The sequence below is a fragment of the Microtus oregoni genome, unplaced genomic scaffold (genome assembly GCF_018167655.1).
Source record: "Microtus oregoni isolate MIOR12 unplaced genomic scaffold, Mior012 000010F_ref0000083, whole genome shotgun sequence".
In the NCBI taxonomy this organism is placed as follows: domain Eukaryota; kingdom Metazoa; phylum Chordata; class Mammalia; order Rodentia; family Cricetidae; genus Microtus; species Microtus oregoni.
In genome coordinates, this window is record NW_024543069.1 from 32,654,630 (window position 1) to 32,668,909 (window position 14,280).

The 14,280-nt window shown below is 33.6% G+C and overlaps 1 protein-coding gene across 1 annotated transcript in view; it reads left to right on the forward strand.

Moving 5' to 3' along the window:
* Sclt1 (sodium channel and clathrin linker 1) overlaps window positions 1–14,280 on the forward strand; it is a 115,910-nt gene that overhangs the window by 18,924 nt on the left and 82,706 nt on the right. Inside the window, exons 5-8 of the mRNA XM_041659195.1 lie at window positions 2,289–2,344; window positions 8,656–8,791; window positions 11,428–11,550; window positions 13,243–13,308. Coding sequence (XP_041515129.1) covers window positions 2,289–2,344; window positions 8,656–8,791; window positions 11,428–11,550; window positions 13,243–13,308 — 381 coding nt within the window. The remainder of the gene's footprint in view (window positions 1–2,288; window positions 2,345–8,655; window positions 8,792–11,427; window positions 11,551–13,242; window positions 13,309–14,280) is intronic.

Below are 14,280 nucleotides of genomic sequence, written 5' to 3' on the forward strand. Positions count from 1 at the left end.
TGTCTTTTTTCCTTTAGATAAGCAATTAAAGAACAACAGAAGTTCTTTTTGTGTAAATGGTGTTTTAGTTTTAGGAATAACAAATCTAAAGTTTCTGCTGAATGCACTTTCTGAGTTGCTGTGATGATGTATTGTGTACTTCAGTTGTTGTTCCAGAATAGCTAGTTGTCTGGAAATTAAACTCTCTTAAAACCTCTTATCACCTATCTGGTTCCTGTGTCTCTTTAATGAGCTATTTTCCTGAAGTGCTTGCCTTAAATTTCTCATCTGATGTTCTTACTGCCTGTGGGTGATTACTGACTTAGATATAGGAAGAAACTACATTAAAAAGCCCAAGAGTCTTCAATGATAGTAATAGTATTATATTTTTTTAGAGAGAGAGAGAAAGATGTTGGTATCTACTTCTAAGAATAGTTCATCTTTGCTTGCATAGATATAGTTAATAAGTAGAGCTAATTTTAAGAATTACAGATATACTTGGGCATAGTGGTGAGTGCCTTTAGTAAGTCTCAGCACTCAGGAGACAGAGGCAGGTGGATTTCTATGAGTTCAGGCCAGCCTGAGCTACATAGAGAGTTCAGAACAGCCAGGACTGCATAAACTCTCAAAACAAAAACAAACAAACAAAAAAACCCAACAAAATCTAACACATTGAAAGAAAAAAGAATTACAGATGTGACCAAGAAATAGTACACCTTCAAAACAGGAAAATCATGCTGTAATTCTATGTATAAAGATTCCCCCCCGCACCCCACCAAAATCATGTATAGTAGGGAAATTTTGATGATATAAGATCGAAAATCTACTGTGTAGATTTTCTTTCCTTCCAAATAATTAAATATTTTCAAGTATTTTATGGTAAAGTTCTTGATGTGACTTATATAATATGCTTATATAAGAATATATATATATATTCTTATATAAGAATGTTATATATAATATATAAGTATTCTATATAATCATTTGCAGTACTGGATATTCTTCAAGGGAGACTGTCTCTGCAAATATGATCAGTACTCAGTTATCTGGTAGTACATTAATTCATTTTAGTTTGACTGAAATCCTGGCCTAGCCGGAACTTGGGAAAAATTCAGCTTTGATGCCAATTTCATATTAAAAGGTGGTTAGTGATTTTTTAAGCCAAGCTGCTTTGAGCCTCTCTGAGTGGGAGAGAGACAGACTTGGAGAGCTGCCTGTTCGCACATCTCTTGCCAGGTTGGCTTCAGGCTTGGCTCTTCTCCTTCACCCTAGAGTACCCAATCAAGACTGATGGATGTATTTTGAGCTGAGTGCACCTTTGTTTTAAACATGTATTTCCATGACCAGCTCTTATTGAAAACTGACTCCTTATTTTTCCCAGTTTGCTTTTATTAAATTCCCTCTTCCTTTCCCTTTGAAATGCTAATAATTTCTCTGTTATTACCTCAGAGAAAATCAGTGAAACTTTCATCTCATTCTCTTTACAGTATGGATTATAACCTTCATTGTATTTTAGTTAATGAGTTTTTAAATCATCTAACCTGCTAAATAATAAACCTTGTCTGTTTACCATAGCAACACTGTTTAGAACAAAGTTCAGATAGTTACTAAGGGTGGTGAGGTAGAGAGTGAATAAGTGCTAAAGAAGACCTTAATTTTCTTTTTTCACCATTCCCATTTTACCTTTTGAAATAGGAGAAAATATACATATTGATATGGGCTTCCCCAGAATAGATGAATTAATTAAGATATAAATTTAAGGTATAGTGATCAACTGGTTTTTTTGATTGGTTGGTTGGTTAGGTTTTTTTTCTTCTTTCTTTCTTTCTTTCTTTTTTTTTTTTTTTTTTTTTTTTTTTTTTTTTTTGAGACAGGGTTTGTCTGTGTAATAGCCCTGGATGTCCTGGAACTCACTTTGTTGACAAGGCTACCCTCAAACTCCCAAATATTTACCTACCTCTGTCTTCCAAGTGCTGGGATTAAATGCATATACCACCATGCCCAACTCAACTGGTATTTTTAGTATAATGAAGTGTATCTTTTTTTGTTTTCTTGAATATATATTTTTAAATATTTCTCAATTGTTGCATAAAATGTTTTTATTTATTTACAATCTGTTGAAAAATGACTGTTCTATTATGTTTGGTATAATTGTTAAACTATCTACATGTGATACTGCTTGTTACATGTAATGAATAAATTTTATCTGTAAATATCCAAAAGTCTGACTGCTTGCATGTGAATTGAGTACTAAATGGAGATCTAATTGTCTCGAAAATGTATTACTACACCGTGTTTTATTCTTGTAGAAACACATGGGTGAGATGAAACTACAGCTTGAAACTGTCATCACTGAAAATGAAAGGTAAATCAATTAGCCAGTTGGTCGTCTGTGGCTTTAGATAACTTTCATTTTGTTCTTTGATACACAGAGTACAATGATTTAGAGTGCAGACTCCCGAGCTTAAATTTCTGTTGACTGTTGGCTTCTTTAACTGTGACGTAAAACAGGTTATTTAACTTCCTTCTGTTGTAACTTTCTTGCCTATGAATTGCAACTTATAAAAGAATCTTTTTCTTCACCTATTACTGTTATTCTATGTGTACATATATACACATATATACGCACATATATGTATGTATATAAACCTACTGAGTCCATTTAATGTTGTTCTCATATGTATTTGTAGGGCTGACCACATGGTTTTGGGTAACTACTAATTTTACCTCTTAGTAGTCTTTAATTGCCTAGAGTTCCTCCTCTAAGGGTGAAGCCCTGTAAGAGTTCCCCTATTCATATTATCATGTCAACTGGTGTCATTGTTCTGATCTTTATTTAGTTACCATGTTGTTGAGACTTCATGAGTGTAGCTTCCCTGACCTATATATTGAAAACACAATCTCTTAGCACATGTCCTGGTGCTTTGGCTCTTAGACTCTTTCTGCTTCCTCTTCCTTTGTGTTCCTTTAGTCTTAGATACAGGGGTAGTGTTAGAGATGTGTTTGGGCACCTCACAGTCAGTTTTCTGCATTTTAACCAGTTTGTAGCTTCGTATAGTGGTCTCTATCTGCTGCTAAAAGAAACTTATCTGATCTACATTGGCTGTGTGTATAAGGACAAGTATTTAGAATGCAGTTAGAGATTACACTGGTTTAAGAAAGTGGCAGGAGGCTGAAGAGATGGCTCAGAGGTTAATAGCACTGGCTGCTCTTCCAGAGGTCCTGAGTTCAATTCCCAGCAACCACATGATGGCTGACAACCATCTGTAATGAGATCTGGTGCCCTCTTCTGGCATGGAGGTGTACATGCAGGAGGCACATTGTATATGTAATAAATAAATCTTTAAAAAAAAAAAGTGGCAGTAGTGAGTTTTCTTATAGGTTTCCTGGCCTCGCCTGTCTTAGTTGGCGAGGTTTGTAGTACTGTCTCTGTTTTTCCTCCTATAGAGCAGGTCCTAGGTACAATTAGGCATCTGTTGGTTACTCACAAGATAGAAGCACAACTATTTCACCTTTAGGGATGTGTTAAACACTGGTCATTGTGTTTTGTAAGTACCACAGCTGGATAGAGCTGTTGATTGCCCCACCCCTTGGTAGCTTGCATAGCACCTCCCAGTCCTTGCAGCTTAGTTTTATCCCAGTTACTTCATGTCATGTGTCCAAAATGTGAATTGTTTCCAGCATTAGAGACGTAATTCCAAATTCTGGAAAGCAACTCAAGGACAATGCCAATAGCCTATGTTGTTGGGCTGGGGTGTCCTTCGGATTCCCTGACCAAGGTTTCAAAAGGAGAATTCTCATGTTTGATACCAAGGTTTCTGTTGATAGACTGTGACAAAAGAACATTTTTTTCATGCACTGACTTTAAGAAATAAATAGCTTGAAATTGGACACATTAATACTTTATAAATATTATAATACAATAAGATAGTATAAATATGTGCAGTAGGAAACACACTGATTACATACAAACAATAAGCTTAAAAGCTAAAAATGTTGCCAACTTTGATGCCTCTATCTATGATTTCTTTCTTGTTCCCATCCTCATTCCCTCTACCAAATAAACACTAGATTGGATTCTCTTAGTAATATATTATTTAGGTTGCATTTTTAAAATTATAAAAATCATATCCAGTATTTTGGGACTTAACACTTTTCACTATCATGCACACGTATGAAAATTTCAAGAGATGAAACTACCAAGTTATAGATTTATAATTGGATGTCAACTTAATGTATCACTTGTCTGTATCAACTGGTTTACATTTTCACCAGTGGTATTTTTAATTCATGTTGATCTATATTTTCTGGCAATAACTCTAATTAAACTTCTTAAATACTATTATTTTTGCTACTAAGTAATTTCTCCTTGTGATCTTAATTTACATTTTTCTAAATACTGATTGATGTTTGGCCATTTTTCTTATACTTTTCTCATGAAATGTTTATTCATCTCGTTTCTCAAGTCTTTATTACTTATTTTTCTTACTAAGATATGTCTGTCTCTTTTAATTGGCTCCTTTGGTAAATTTTAATCTTTTCTGCACCGTCTTTGAGGATATCTTGAATAGATAGTTTTAGACCATCAGGTACTACATAGATACAGAAATGTGAAGAATAAGTAAGAGTGCCGATTGTCCATTGCAGCATCCTAGATAATAGGTGTTTCAAATATGCATTCCCAGATTGCGATGTGCTTAATGAAATAATTTTCTGTTTTCTTCTTTAAACTTTGAGGTAGCTGAGTCCCTCACTCTTTTCTTTTCCTATTGTTACTTTATTTTGTCTCTCCACTAGTGTGTCCTCTCTCAGCATATTAAAGAGAATTTAACATGGCTGATCACCAAGAATATTTAAACTTTATTCTGTCCTGAGTTCAAAAATGTTAATGTTAGAAACATGAAACTATAGAAATTTGATATATTTTTCGTTGTTGACCAAAAACAGCATGGCCGTGACTGCAGGTGGGGCGCATTTTTAAGTCCTGAAATCATTCAGTGCATGGACTCTTAAAGTTTGACTTTCTTTTGTTTGTATTCTTCCATATTATATAGTAGTTTATGTTTAATTGTTATGTCTATCTTAATGTACTTGTGTTTAAATGAATTCATGTTGTTCTAGTTTGTTTTCCATTGCTGTGATAAATACCATAATCTAAAACAACTTGGGGAGGAAAGAGTTTATTTGACTTAGAGCTCATAGTCATCACCAGAAGAAACAGCAGAGGCACTCGAGTAGTTGAGACTCCAGAGTCAGGGAGTAAAGCAGCGATCATAAGGAAGTGCTCCCATGGCGTGCTCAAGTCTACTGCCTCATACACCCAGGACCACCTGCCCGTGGCGGGCACTGCCCTCTGTGGGCTGCCCCACAGGCTTGCTTACATGGCCAATCTGATTGGGGCGTTTTCTCAATTGAGGTTCCCTCTTCCCGGAAGATCTCAGCTTCTGTCAGGTTGGCAAAAAAAACTAAATAGCATGTGTTCTTTAGAATTTTATAAAGTTCCTATGGAATTATATCTTAATTTTAACTATAATCATTTTGTTTCTTTAAAAAGTATTTTTATTGCCGGGCAGTGGTGGCGCACGCCTTTAATCCCAGCACTCGGGAGGCAGAGGCAGGTGGATCTCTGTGAGTTCGAGGCCAGCCTGGTCTACAAGAGCTAGTTCCAGGACAGGAACCAAAAGCTACGGAGAAACCCTGTCTTGAAAGATAAAAAAAAAAAATTTAAAAATTAAAAAAGTATTTTTATTAATTCTCTTCTAATTTTGGAACCCTCTTATATTTATGCTGTGGATTCTTATTAAATTTTATAATTGCATAAATTTTTAAATTAGGTATAAATTTTTCATTCATTATGTTTTTTTAAATCTATACTTTTTTAGCTTTAATGTTTTTTCTTAAAGTAATTATTGTTAAACAGACTTTTAATATCCTAGTAAAGAATATTACAGTGAATATTTTTCATTCACCAATATACTTAGGTTGAGCTTCATTTTTAATGTCCTGGAAAGACAGGACATTTTGTGCTATAAAGATACTGTTTAGTTGTCTTGTGTATTTGTTTGCAACAATATTTCTTTCATAAAGCTAGTCTTTAAAATCTCTATGTAGTTAAAAGTAATGTAATTATGAGTGTCAGGTTTTTATTATAAACAATGTCTTATACTGAGTGATTCATAGAGAAAAGATGTGTATTTTCCTCTTTCAGTTCTGGAGTTCCAGGAACATGGCACTGATATCATTCAGCTTCTGGTCAGTGCTTCATGCTGTTGTATCGTAGTAGAGAAATACAGAGTAGAAGGGGACACATGGAGAAAGGACATGTATGTCAGCATACTTCATTACAGTCACTTTCATGGCTGTTAGTTTAATCAGGAGACCTAATTCATTCTCAAGAGAGCTAGTTACCATGAACTTAATCACTCCCTATAGATTCTACCATCCCGAAACCAAGTTACAATAGCATCACATTTCAACCTAAGTTTTGACAGAAGCCATATCCAACCCATAGCAGCAGTTGTGTTTCATTTTTGGAAAGTTGGAAAAACGGACTTTCTGTTTATTGAAAGCACTTTGAAAATGCTAGCAGTGAACTCTACTAATTCAGTCTTTAAAGAAAAAAAGTACTTTTAGATACATGTCATAGTTAATGAATGTAAAATGAAAATAATTTATAAATTATGGGGAAAATATTTTAAGAAAAGTATACATGATACTTGATCAGGTCTAATGCTGAAAATTAGCAGTGGTTTGGGTTCTGCAGTTGTGCACAGTGCCACAGTCTTGGAGTTTGGAAACATTTTAATATGTTTCTGTAGGGATGCATAGTATGTAGAAACTGATTATAAATAATGAAATCATTTTATGAGAAAGATACTAAACAGAAAGTAAAAATACTGTGTTTTTTCCTGTTTTCATGTCTTTTCTTTAAGCTTAGTTCATGTAGAGAAAGCGGTTTGCATTTTTTGTTCTTACATATGAAGGGTATGAAAGGCATTGTTGGTTGCCTACACAAGTGCCATTTTTTTTCTTTGATAGTGAGTAAAGTATAAATGTAAGCAAAGTCTGTTGTGGTGGTTTGCAAAAATTTTTTGATTTCCTATTTGTAATTTTAAGAAATAAATTTTTAAAAATTGGTTCCTTGAGAGTTTTATACAATGTATTTTGATCGTATTCATTTCCTCTCTCAACTCTTCCGAGATCCAGCCCCCTTTTCCTAGTTACCCAACATTGTGCCCCTGCCCTCCATCAAGACCAGTTTATGCTGCCCAAAGATTCTTGGGTGTATGCAAAGCAACTTGGCTGTCTTACCAAGGGACACACACTTAAAGACAACTGTCTAACCATGAGCTCAGATTTCAGAGACTCAGCGAGACTGAGAAAGAAAAGGTGGTAAAAGCTTCGCTTTTCTAAAGGCATTGTTGAACTGCTAAAGGAAATCTAGAACCACGTATCTTTTGAGTTACTGTTAAGTGAAGCAGTAAAATAGTCATAGTTAATCTTTTTTCCCAGCTTGATTTGATTTAGAAGACACATTTTAAGGGCTGTTATATCTGAAGGCTTATCCAGAGAGGGACACTGAATGTGCACAGCAACATCTCATGAGTTCTGGATTGAATAAGGAGGGAAAGATAGAAAGCCAGAGGAGTGCTGGCATTCCCGTTTCTTTGTTTTCTTTGATCTACTTAGAGTTGAGCACTAAGCCTTATACATATACTCCCATGGAACCACCTGCTCCATGCCTTCCCCACTGTAGTATGGTCTGTACATATGTACGTCATGAGCCAAAAATAAACGGTTAAGTCCTCTTGTCAGGTATTTGGTCACAATAACAATCAGAAAAAATATTCACTAATATTTGAGTGCCTATTAAGTGTTGGGCATTTTCCATTATCTCACCCAGCACAATTCCTTCTTCTTCCCAAATAGTCTCTCCTATTTTTATGCCTTACAATCTGAATTTAACCTGGAATATTATCATGATGATCCCAGGGTCCATTTATTTTGTTCCTTGAAGCTGAGTAAAATTCAGCTTATATGTCATCTGCTCATATATGTGTGTGTGTGTGTGTGTGTGTTTATATATATGGGTTTATTCCACATCTTTGATGTTGTAAATGTAATACAAATGGATATACAAGTATATCTGCTGTAGGTCCATCAAAATATATCCTCTGGAGTGTTATAGCTGTCTTATATGATAGTTCTGTTTTCAGCTTCAATTAGTGGCTGCACTAAATTACATTCTTACATCCTTGCCAACATTTAAGAAAAGTAGCCGGGCAGTGGTGGCGCACGCCTTTAATCCCAGCACTCGGGAGGCAGAGGCAGGCGGATCTCTGTGAGTTCCAGGCCAGCCTGGTCTACAAGAGCTAGTTCCAGGATGGGCACCAAAGCTACAGAGAAACCCTGTCTCGAAAAACAAAAAAAAACAAAAAAAAACAAAAAAAAAAGAAAAGAAAAAAGAAAAGTAACCCTGTCTCAAAGAAAAGAAAAAGAAAAAATCATATTTTTATTCACATGGTATTTAATGGTTATTCCTTCTATTTTCATTTGAAGTCTACTTAAATGGTTTGGTATGAAGAATTTTGTGTGACCCATGTTGATTTAATGACCCTTCTAACGGTAATTACACTGTTATTAAAATGAGTATAATGTTAACTGCTTATTGCGAAGGTTGCACAGTAAATTAAAAGATGCCGTTGAAAAGCAATTGGAAGCCCTTCCCTTTGGCACAGGGATAGGAAATGACATCTGTGCAGATGATGAAACTGTGAGGAACCTTCAGGAACAATTGCAACTAGCCAATCAAGTAAGTGACATATTATTTACTAAGTTTAAAATCATCAGAAATATGTTAATCTTTGTTTACTTTTTTACTTTTGATATTATAATTACATCATTACTTTCTTCTCTTCCCTTTCCTACTCCAAATGCTCCAATATACTCTTCCTTGCTCTCTTTCAAATTCATGACCTTCTTTCATTAATTGTTGTTACATACATATATGTATATACATATATACTCTAAATATAACCTGTTCAGTCTGTATAATGTCAGTTTTATATATGATTTCAGGACTGACATTTTGATATAAATAACAAAATTTATATCACTTAATTTTTCTGTGACTTAAAACTTGTAGTAAATGCCCTCACTATTAGAATTGTATTTTCAAATATATTTTATTTGAATAAGGTGACATTTGAACATTTTTGTCCTTTAAGAATAATTAATGTTAGAAGAAAATTCTAAAGAAAGGAGTAATCAGTAGTTTAATTTCCTTACACTAATATTTTTATATGTTTTCTTCTGATACCATTTTCAATTTTCAAAGATTATAACATAAATATCCTTCTAAAATTATACTTTCTCTGGCTTTCTTTCTTCCTTCATAGTTTTTGAAATTTCTGGCATTCTGTGTACTGTGTATTTCATTTTTCAGTGTTATCATTTTTGTGAATTTGTACATCAGGAAACTTTATTTTACTTCATAATTTTACATTCCTGTGTCTCAGACCTTGTATGAGTTTGAATCTCTGCTCTTCTACTTTGTATCTCTGTGTGTGAAAAGTCTTTGGAGCTCCCTATGATGCTGTCAAAGAGTGGTGGGGGTCATTTGTACATTATTTGAGTGCATCTTATTCTTTAGTAATTATTTTATAGAAACTAAAAATCCAACATATATTCTGAAAGTATACTCGATATGGACCAAAAATGCCTATCTTTAAGCTCTACCTTCTCAGGAATACAAGTAATTCCCTAGCCTTCACCTCGAATGCCAAAGCTTAGACTTTAGAGACAAGGAATGTATGAGTTACTTTTCTCTTGTTATGATCAAGTGCAATGACCAAAATCAACTTAAAGAAGATTTATTTGACTTATGGTTCCAGAGAATTAGGCCCCATAATGGCAGAAAAGCCATGGAGGCCAGCATCAGGAACAGGAAGCTGAGAGATCTCATCTCAACTACACACAGGAATCAGAGGCCACAAGCTAGAAGTGAGATAAAGATAGAAATCTTCAAAACCCTCCGCCAGTGATGACTTCTTCTAACAAGCCCCATCTCTTAAAGTTTCTATAACCTCCCTAAACAGCACCCCAAACTGAGAACCAAAGTCCAAAGACCGGTGCCCACGGGGGACATTTATCATTCTAATAACAACAAAGAGAAAATGTTTTGTTTTCCATTCTTAGTCAAAACTTGGTAAGGACCCTAGGCGGTTTGCCTGTGGTCTCAGTGGGTTACTGTTAGCTTTTCTTAGCCTTTTGGTTTTAAAACAATACCTGGACCCCTTACTTTAGTATCCTACAGTACTTTTTTGTGAGTTGTATCTGTCAGTATTTAGTCTACTGTAAATTAACAGGCTTTATTTTTTGAATAATGATATAAGCATACTTTGTAGCAGCCCTCAGCACAAAAATGACATGTCATACACTTTAGAAAATTCTACTGTGATGGCAAATGTCTTCCTATTGTTATGAACATAATTTTGACCTCAACATCGTCTCAAAGTCTTAAACTCTGAGCTCCCTTACCATGCCTTGGTAGACTGTATTAAAAAGTTAATTGATGAATTAAAAATAATCTCACTATAAAATTCCAAGTGTAATAGTGTTACATTATATGTAACATACATTTTGTGATTATAATTTTGCTAAAAGAAAAACTTAAAAAATTGTATCCCAGAAGCACACTTATAAAAATTGTATATGCATGAAGAGAGTCGACCTTTATAAAGATGATTATATCCAAATAGTAGTGTTAATTAATTAGCAGGGCTAATACCTATAGTTCTAAGTAGTTTTTTATTGTTTCTGTTTTCCATATTTTCCTAGTTTTCTGAAATAAGCACTTAACTCTTTAAGGTCGGAAAGTCATATTGTACTTTCTCAGAAGGACTTTTCTCCTTTAGTAATACCAAGGTTTAATTTGTACTTTTTTTGTAGAACAATTAGAATAGTTTTTATATGTATTGCTGATAACATTAATTTTAGCTATTGAATCTAAGTAAAATTTCTAAATAAAATTTTAGTTTTTAAATTTGTTCTCTAAATTACTATTAAAATGTTTAAATTACAAATATTATTATAGACCAGTCACATGCCACATAACAACCTTTCTGTCAGTGACGGACTACATACTCCCTATGAGTACATACTCCCTATGAGTACATACTCCCTATGAGTACACCACCTGATTGTAGTCATTGTAGTTTGTGTTGCGTATATCTGCTGTGGTCACATAATGGTTAGACACCCTAAGAGTACATTTCTCTGAAAGTGTCCCCATCTTTAAACAATGCTTGACTACTGTCTTTATATATATTACTAGTTTTACTTTGTAACTTTATAAGAACCTAATAGTAAAAGAATGTGATCCATTTATACTATCATTTAATAGCCTGCTGATACTGAAATAAACTACCAATTTTTGTTGTTTTATAGGAGAAAACGTGGGCTCTGGAACTCTGGCAGACTGCTTCTCAGGAGCTGGAGAGTGTACGGAAACTTTACCAGGAGCATATGACTGAAGCCCAGATCCATGTCTTTGAAAATCAAAAACAAAAGGTAAACTCAGGTTTCATGATTTTCTTAAATATTGGTCAGAAATCATAAAAATCATGAAAAGAAAACTGTTTGGGGAAGAAATTCCCAAGTCTCGTGTTTTTTAATTAATTAACAATGAATGTATCTCAGGTGAGTAATCAAAGTGCCGCAGTACTGTTGTGTTTTTAATGTGATTAGAAATAAAAGGTGTATTAGTTTTGGGAAGAAGTTTAAGATTGTTCTTTTATAAAATGACCTCTGAAGTTTTAATTGATTAATTTCCTACCTTTTTTGAAACTAAACAAAAATTGGTCATTGAGTTACAGTTTTATTCTAGGAAAAGGGCTTAGTTATTTGATATTTTCTGTCTAAAACAAGAGTGCTTTTACGTTGGCCATCTAGCTTTTGATGTATACCTTTAGAAACAAAACTGTTTCATAAAGACCACCTGTCCCATTGGGAAAGCTGCCTTTGTTGTTGGGGTTTCTGTCCTGCCTGGTTCCTGCAATTGCTAAGTCCCAAAGAAGTCACACAGAGGTGTACATTAACTATAAATTGACTGGCCCATTAGCTCAGGCTTCTTATTAACTCTTATAACTTATTTTAGCCCATTATTCTAGTATATGTTAGCCACATGGCTCGGTACCTTTTTCAACAAGGCAGTCACATCTTGCTTGTTCTGTGTCGGCATATAATTGACAGAATACAAACCATTCTCCCACACTATGCCTTCATTGATTTTCTATTGGTTCTTTTACTGGTGTGTACATTTGAGTACAATGGCCAGCTTATACTTCTGAGCATTTTCTGCCATTCTTGAGGAGTATCTGTTTAAATAAGTGGGTTATCTTAACTCTGATTTGTTAATTCTTCAAGTTAAAGTTTGTGAATATTCTTATCATTATAGTGAATTTCTGCTTGTATAATTATGATACTTACATGATATTCTAGTTTACAGATATCTTTTTAATTTTTATCCATGCTATAGTTTGAAATAACACATATAATCTGACTATAGAACTTGTACTTCTGAGGTCTAATATAATCCATTTTTAATAAAAGTAAATTCTTCAAGGCAACAGCTAAGCCCTTTAATTATTATGTTGTTTTCACATAAGATCATTCTTGTAAGGAAGTTATATCATTTAATTTTTTTGTAAATAACTTTGCAAATAATACTTAGTCTCTCTTTTCCTAGTTGCCTTTTAATTATTACTTTGTTATCTAACATGTTAACAATCTGTTCCAAATTTTATTATTTGCAATGTTTAAAAGGACCATAAGATTTGATCAAATGGTTTTGAACTTGTGGAACATGGGAACTTTACAACAGTTGCACAGTCAACACAGTTTATCCTGTCCATTTGGAATGTGTTTGAACATGTGGTTTCCAGTGTCATGAACATACTCTCTAGTTTTTGAAATTTCTAGTAACTTAGCAAATGTTTGTACATGCATGTCTTTTATATCTAAAATAGTATTTACCAGCAGATAAATTTATAAAAATGATTTTCCTTAAAACAAATTATTATCACCATTGCCTATTTTTTAAATTCTTCAAATCATTGAAGGTTTTTTCTTATTTATTTGACTACTGAATTTACATAATAGAAGATATAATGCTGATATCACATGAATTTAAATATATGATTTTGGATCTGATTTTAGTTTTATTTAAACAAAACATGATGAACTTACCTTACTTCCTATTAGGATCAGCTGAATAATTTTCAACAACTAACCAAGAAACTTCATGTTGCTAATGAAAACATAGAAATGGTAAGTGGAAATAACCATTTCCTGTACCTGATTTTTACAAATTAGAGACTGTAACTATATTTATTTATACTTATTCACAGCAAAGCAAAAATCATGTTATATTTATTAAAACATCTAGACAGTATCTTTTTTGATTTTCTTACATATTCAGTACCCTTTCAAGATATAACCAACAAGTATTTGAATTACATTCTAATCTAAAAACTATCTTAGGTTATTTGGCAGGTCTCATGAGAATAGAGTTGTCTAGACCGTCAACTCCTCAAAAGTAATGCACACATCTAATCTTTAGTGTTTCTTACTACACACAGCCAGAAATATGATAAGAATAACATAAACCTTTGCTGAAGGAATGATTTGCTTCTTTAAAAGAAATTAAACTAAGAATGATCTATAAATTAACTGCCAATATTAACCTTAATATATATAAATTCCCTTACATTTTCTAAAACAAATATAATTCAGGCTCTCAGTTCCACTTAGTCTCTATTAATTCTCTTATTTTCCTTTTACTTTCTTTACCTCCTTGGAATTTTATTTTTTACTCATTGTTGAGTAATAGAATTATAGCACTCTGGGTGATCCCTCCCTTTGCTTTTCATTCTTCCCTAGTTACTCTGCTAATTCTTGTGAATACCTAAACAATAGCTATGCTTAAGAGTAATTATGTCATCAAAAGTAAGTCATCCCATTTTATTGCACTGTTTTATTATCCTTTAATCAAATGTCTTCTGCTTATGCTAACATTTAGGAACTTGTTTGTTTGTATGTTTTTTAGACATAGACTTATACTGTAGCCTAGGCTGGCTTCAATCTCCTGACAGTCCTCTTGCCTCACTTTGATTGCAGACATGAGCCATCACACCTATCTATGCTTTCTAATCGTAGGTTGTTTGTGTGGTTTTTTTTTTTTTGCTTCTTTTACAATATATTTCTGAGAAGTCTTAAAATTCAAGTTAAATGCTCCAAGAC